We start from the raw sequence: 5,824 nt of genomic DNA on the forward strand, positions 1-5,824 counted from the left end.
GCCCCACCCCTGCAGCCCTTTACTCCATCTCCACCTCCGAGACCATCTCTACCCCAGGTTCCTGAGCCCTCACTGTGTCTATTTCAGCCTTTGCTCCCTTGCCTCTCAGCCCCCAACCAGCCACATGGAGCCATGACCCCCCAGGGTACCTGCCTTTGCACCCACATGACCTCAGGCCAGAGTCAACCTCTGGGGGGTCATACAGGCTGGGCCACACACACCTGGCCCCACCACAGCCAGACCACAGACCAGACATGACGTGGAGGCGAGCAGCCACACTGGTGGGACAGGAAGTGGGCAAGTGACCCCATCTGTGGGCCAGACACAGTCATGCAGCCCCTCCCAGCCCACTCCTCATAAGCTCAGCCCGCTGACAGTGACAAATGACCCAGAGCAGGGCGAGGGCTGCTGAGACCCTGCGGCCATCAGGTAGGCTCTACAGGATACGGAGTCCATCCTCAACTCCAGGCCTCTTGGGAGGCAGACAGATGGACGTAGAGCCCTGGGCCACCTAGCCAAGGGAGGCCTGAGCCTCTCAGATGCAATGGACCCCCAGCAGCCTTGAGCAGGGGGGTCCAGATGTGGTCCAGGCCTCATCTCTTTAGTCAGCCCATCCTGAACCCTCCTAGAAGATGGAGAGCAGGCACCAAGACAGAGAGCAGATGGAGAAAGGAAGATCAGCATGGCGCCCCAGATCACAGAGCCAAGCTATCACAGGCACAGTTAGCTAGGTGATTGTGGGCAGGAGTGGGCTGGGCTGGGCTGGGCTGGGTTGAACTGGACTAAGCTGGGCTGAATTGGATTAAGCTGGGCTGAACTGGGGTGGGCTGGGGTAAACTGAGGTGGTCTGGGCTGAGCTGAACTGGGCTGAACTGGGTTAGGCTGGGATAGGCTGAGCTGAACTGACCTGGGTTGAGCTGGACTGAGCCAAACTAGGCTGAGCTGAACTGGGCTGAACTGGGTTAGGCTAGGATAGGCTGAGCTGAACTGACCTGGGTTGAGCTGGACTGAGCCAAACTAGGCTGAGCTGAACTGGGCTGGGCTCAACTGCATTGAGCAGAGTTGAACTGATGGACTTGGCTGGGCTGAGCTCAGCTGGGCTGAACTGCACTGACTTGGGCTGGGCTGAGCTGGGCTGGACTGTAATGGACTGAGCTGGGCTGAACTGGGGTGGGTTGGGCTGAGCTGGGCTGGACGGAACTGGGCTGAGCTGGGCTGAGCTGAATTGAGCTAAGCTGGGCTGAGCTGGGCTGAGCTGAGCTGGGTTGAACTGGGTTGAACTGGGCTGAGTTGTGCTGGGTTGAGCTGAGCTGGGCTGAACTAGGCTGAGCTGGGCTGAACTAGGCTGAGCTGGGCTGAACTAGGCTGAGCTGGGCTGAGCTGGGTTGGGTTGAACTAGGCTGAACTAAGGTGAACTGAGCTAAGCTGGGTGAACTGGGCTGAGCTGGGCTGGGCTGAACTGGGCTGAGATGAGCTGGGTTGAACTTGGCTGAACTGGGGTGTGCTGGGCTGAGAGGGGCTGAGCTGTAATGGGCGGAGTTGGACTGAGCTGGGGCTGAGCTGGGCTGAGCTGGGCTGGCCTGGGGTGAGCTGAGCTGGGCTGGGCTGGGGTGCATGGGAAGGGGTAGTTTGGGTGTGTGTCAGCACCCAGAGGTCTGGACTCCAGCCAGGCTGGCCCCTGTGTTCTTCAGATGCACGAGGGCCAGACTACTTCTGTAGCAGCCATGATGCCATCTCCCCTCACCAGTCCCTGAGGGAACTGGTCGTGTACAAGCAGGCAGACCATGGCTAGAGTTCCTGGCTTTTCCAGCAGGGACAGCGCAGGACTGAGTTGCAATTAAGCCTCTGACCTCCAAAACCTCTTAGACCACAGAGGTCAGCTGTCGCTGATCTGGAGGCTGGGGTGGGTGGTTGGATGGGGACCCTGGCTGGTTAGTGGGAGGAGGTCCTGGAGGAACAGACCATGTCTCCTGCCCTGTGCCACTTCTTGCACAGCCAACAGGCCCCCGTGCAGACTCACTTCAAGCCTGGACTGCTCTGGCCTGGCCTGTGCCCCCCGCTCCGGGCCCATTATCTCGTGACCCCCACAGGCCAGCAGAGAGCATGCCTGTGCCCACCACGGACTCAGCTGGCGAAGGGGAGAGCCATGTTGCATAACCACAAACCCTGTCTGGGAGTGGCCTGCACCAGGGGCCTTCTCCCGAGAACCTGTCCTGGTCCTCCCGCTAGAACCCTGATGAGCATGTTCAGAAACAGAGTAAGTGGTCCCAAGGCATCGGCCCAGATGCCGAGTCCGTGGCGTGTGAGCTGAAGGACCTTGGGGCCGTCACTACCCCTGTCGGTGCCAGCTTCCTCCAGTGTAAACGAGAAACGGGCCTCATCCCTGGCCTGTGAGGCTGTCTTGGGTCCGGGCAGCACGGGGGCCACTGCCTCACAGAGCATCCTGTGTTGCAGAGCCCAAAACCAGCCCCAGTGTCTTCCCGCTGAGCCTCAGGAACAGCAACACAGCCAGGCAAGTGGTCATCGCCTGCCTGGTCCAAGGATTCTTCCCGGAAGAGCCCGTGTCAGTGACTTGGAACCCCAGCAAGGACGGCGCGTCCATCAGGAACTTCCCTTCAGCAAAGTCTGCTTCTGGGAACCTGTACACCATGAGCAGCCAGCTGACCCTGCCAGCCAGGCAGTGCCCCGATGGCGCGTCCCTGGAATGCCCTGTGGAGCACTAATCCACCGCCAGCCCGCCCGTGACCGTGCCCTGCAAAGGGAAAGGCAAGTCTGGGGCGGCGGGGGGGGGGGGGGGGGGCCTCCACATCCTCACTCTGACCCACCACCTGGAACTCCCCTGGGACAAGAGTGGGCTGCTGGGCTGGGCCCCCCGTGAGTGGCCGAGAGGAGCTGGAGGGAGGGGGAGGCGGGCAGAGACGCTCGCTTACCTGCTCGGCCTTTCGGGCCTCACTTTCCTTGCTCAGCCTTCATATCCGTGTGTGCATGTGCGTGTGCATGCGTGTGCCTGCATGTGTGCACATGGAGCACAGCAAGGCAAGCTGGGAGCCAGACCCGAGGTCGACAGTCAGCGAGGTGGGCACAGCCCAGTGGGGACCATGGAAGTCCTCAGTGGGCAGGTGACGTGGTCACTTGGATCTCAGAAAATGCCTCTAGGGGCAGCCGTGAGGGACCAGAGGGAGGCAGGAGAGCCGGTGGCCAGTGAGGAGGCTGGTGTCACCATCAGGGGCCACGGCAGGAATGAGGGGAGGGCAGGGCTCTAGAGGCTCACACCACGGGTGGTGACACCCTCGGGATTGTGGGACGGCCCCACTGATGCCCGTAGCGAGGGAGCCGCCCTGCACCAGACGGCTCTGCACGCAGCACACACAGTCTCCCCCACGCTCACGCTCACGCTCACGCACACACGTCCAGCGCAGGAAGCTCACAGCCCAGACCCGGCTTCCGGAAGGCAAGAGGGGTCCTTGCTCAAGATTCCCCACCTTCCCCGTGTGCCTCATGGGCACAGCTCAGGGCCCAATCCCACAGACCCTCCCAGCAGCCCCTGCCCCCTGCCTGCCCCCTAGACTCAGGTCTCTGATCCCTTCCTGAGCCCAAGTATGGACAGGGCAGGGGCAGGCTGGGGGGTGCTGAGGAGAGACAGCTCCCCCAGGACTCCCCTGCAGCCGCTGTGGGAGGCACCCCGAGGCCACTGTGAGCACCTGGAGGCACAGCTCCCACAAGGGGGCAGTGGGGCCCCTGCTCTCGTCTCAGACTCCTCCCGGGCTTCCCGAGGGGACCTGGCCTCTGGTTTCCTTCCACTGTTCCCAGAACACAGGGGCCTCGGGGCCCTACCCACATGGCCACTGCTCCCCTCTCAAAGGTCCAGCCACCAAGGGAGCCAGTGCCTGGCCCAGAGAAAGAGCTTCCTAAAGAGATGGGGGAGAGGACGATTCAATAGATGAGAGGGGACAGCAGACAGACAGCAGGCAGACAGCACACAGACAGGTGGACACAAAACAGGACATGTGATGGAGGGAAGGATGGACAGACAGGTGGATGGGTAGGAGGAAGGAGAGGGAAGGACCAATGGACGGAAGGATGGATGACTGGTTGTGTCAGCATGTGACAGGCAGGTCCAAATCCCGGGTGCCCTGGGGGACCCTGACGACAGCCCGTGCTGGTGGTCTTCACCTGGGCCTCCCTCACCTCCTTGTAGCTCGTTCGCCACACTCCCTGGGAAGGCAGCATGCCCACCCAGTCGCTGCAGATCCAGAGCCGTCTCACTCTGGAGCACCCAAGGGTGGCATGTCTGGTGGTCCTCTCTGACCCCAACAAGGGCCCAGGCCAAGGCCAAGCCAAGAACAAACAGCTTGCTGAGGGCTGGTGAGCACACAGATGAGGCTAGGGGCCAGGAGGCCTTGGACTTGAGCTCCATGTAGAGCAGCAATACTCTGACCCTGCCAGGGCTCCCTCAGAGATGGGGGGCCCTGGGCATCTAAAGAGCTCAAGGGTCCCAGCCCCTTCCCTGGGCACCTGTCACCTCATCCTCCCTGAGGCAGCCCCAGCCCTGAGAGAGGGTGCCCTACTGTCCCGACCCAGAGGCTGTGTGGGAGGGGCAGGCATGGGTTCGCCCCCCACCCATGCAGCTGCGGGCCTGTCAGACTGTCAGTGTCTTGCAGATTGCCGGGAGCCACTTCCCTGGCTGGTGCTGGACCTGCCGCAGGAGAGCCTGGAGGAAGATGCCCCGGGAGCCAGTCTGTGGCCCACCACGGTCACCCTGCTCACCCTCTTCCTACTGAGTCTCTTCTACAGTACAGTGCTGACGGGGACAAATGTGCGGGGCCCAACCGACAGCAGAGAGGGCCCCCTGTACTGAGCAGAAGCTGCCAGGCACACGGGTCGGGGTGAGGAGGCAGAGTGGTGGGCTGACGGGGACATGGGGCTCGGCCTATTCCCCACCCTCAGGGAGGGCTGGCCTCCCAGGGAGGTGATCCCCTCACAGACAATGAGGATATAGGTAGCACTGGGGTCAGGGATTCAATGTCCCCCAGCAGGATCTGGGAGTTAAATTCCCCTGGGTGAAGCCATATCAGTATTCAACCTGCTCCCCTGAGGCAGGCCAGGGTTGGGGACATGGCATTAGCAAGGAACTCCCCTGGACCCTGACCCCACTGTATTTGCAGGGAGGAGTCTGGAGGAGCCTCCGGAAAGCCCAGCTGGATGTCAGAGCTCAGCCAAGCTCAGAAGCTGCCCGCCCACCCCTACACACAGGCCTTGCTGGTACAATAAACTGATCCCAAAGGCAAAGGTTCTCAGACTCTGAATGAGAGGAGGGAAAGGAGAGGGATGGAGGCTTGGGAGAGGGGACACCTGCCTCGAGGCCTGGAGTGAGGGCTTTCACCTAGAGCCCACATGATCTGGTCCTGCATAAGGCACAGGCACAGGAGCTGTCCTTCACCAAGGACAGTATGAAGCAAGACCCCTCCCAAGAACGGCACCCAGCACCCTGGTCCTGGTCACTGATACCTGGTCCTAGTCACTGAGACATGACTATAATCACTGGGCCCTGATCCTCATCACTGAGCCCTGGTCCTGATCACTGGTCCTGGTCACTGAGCCCTGGTCCTGATCACTGGGCCCTGTTCCTGATCACTGAGCCTTGTCCTGGTCACTGAGTCCTGATCCTGGTCACTGAACCCTATTCCTGGTCACTGGTCTTGATCACTGAGCTTTGTCCTGGTCACTGGACTCTTGTCCTGGTCCTGGTCACTGGATTCTTGTCCTGATCACTGGGCCCTGGTCCTGATCACTGAGTCCTGGTCCTAATCACTGGGCCCTGGTC

At 61.4% G+C, this 5,824-nt stretch overlaps 1 protein-coding gene across 1 annotated transcript; it reads left to right on the forward strand.

The window, feature by feature from the left end:
- The first annotated feature begins 361 nt into the window (after window positions 1–361).
- LOC115301469 lies at window positions 362–5,289 on the forward strand. The gene is made up of 4 exons (XM_029951379.1): window positions 362–731; window positions 2,455–2,766; window positions 4,662–4,886; window positions 5,166–5,289. Exons 1-4 carry the CDS (start codon window positions 580–582, stop codon window positions 5,269–5,271), a joined length of 795 nt encoding a protein of 264 aa, XP_029807239.1. The 5' UTR covers window positions 362–579; the 3' UTR covers window positions 5,272–5,289.
- The last annotated feature ends 535 nt before the right edge of the window (window positions 5,290–5,824 follow it).

This window comes from Suricata suricatta, chromosome 9 (assembly GCF_006229205.1).
Source record: "Suricata suricatta isolate VVHF042 chromosome 9, meerkat_22Aug2017_6uvM2_HiC, whole genome shotgun sequence".
Lineage (NCBI taxonomy): Eukaryota > Metazoa > Chordata > Mammalia > Carnivora > Herpestidae > Suricata > Suricata suricatta.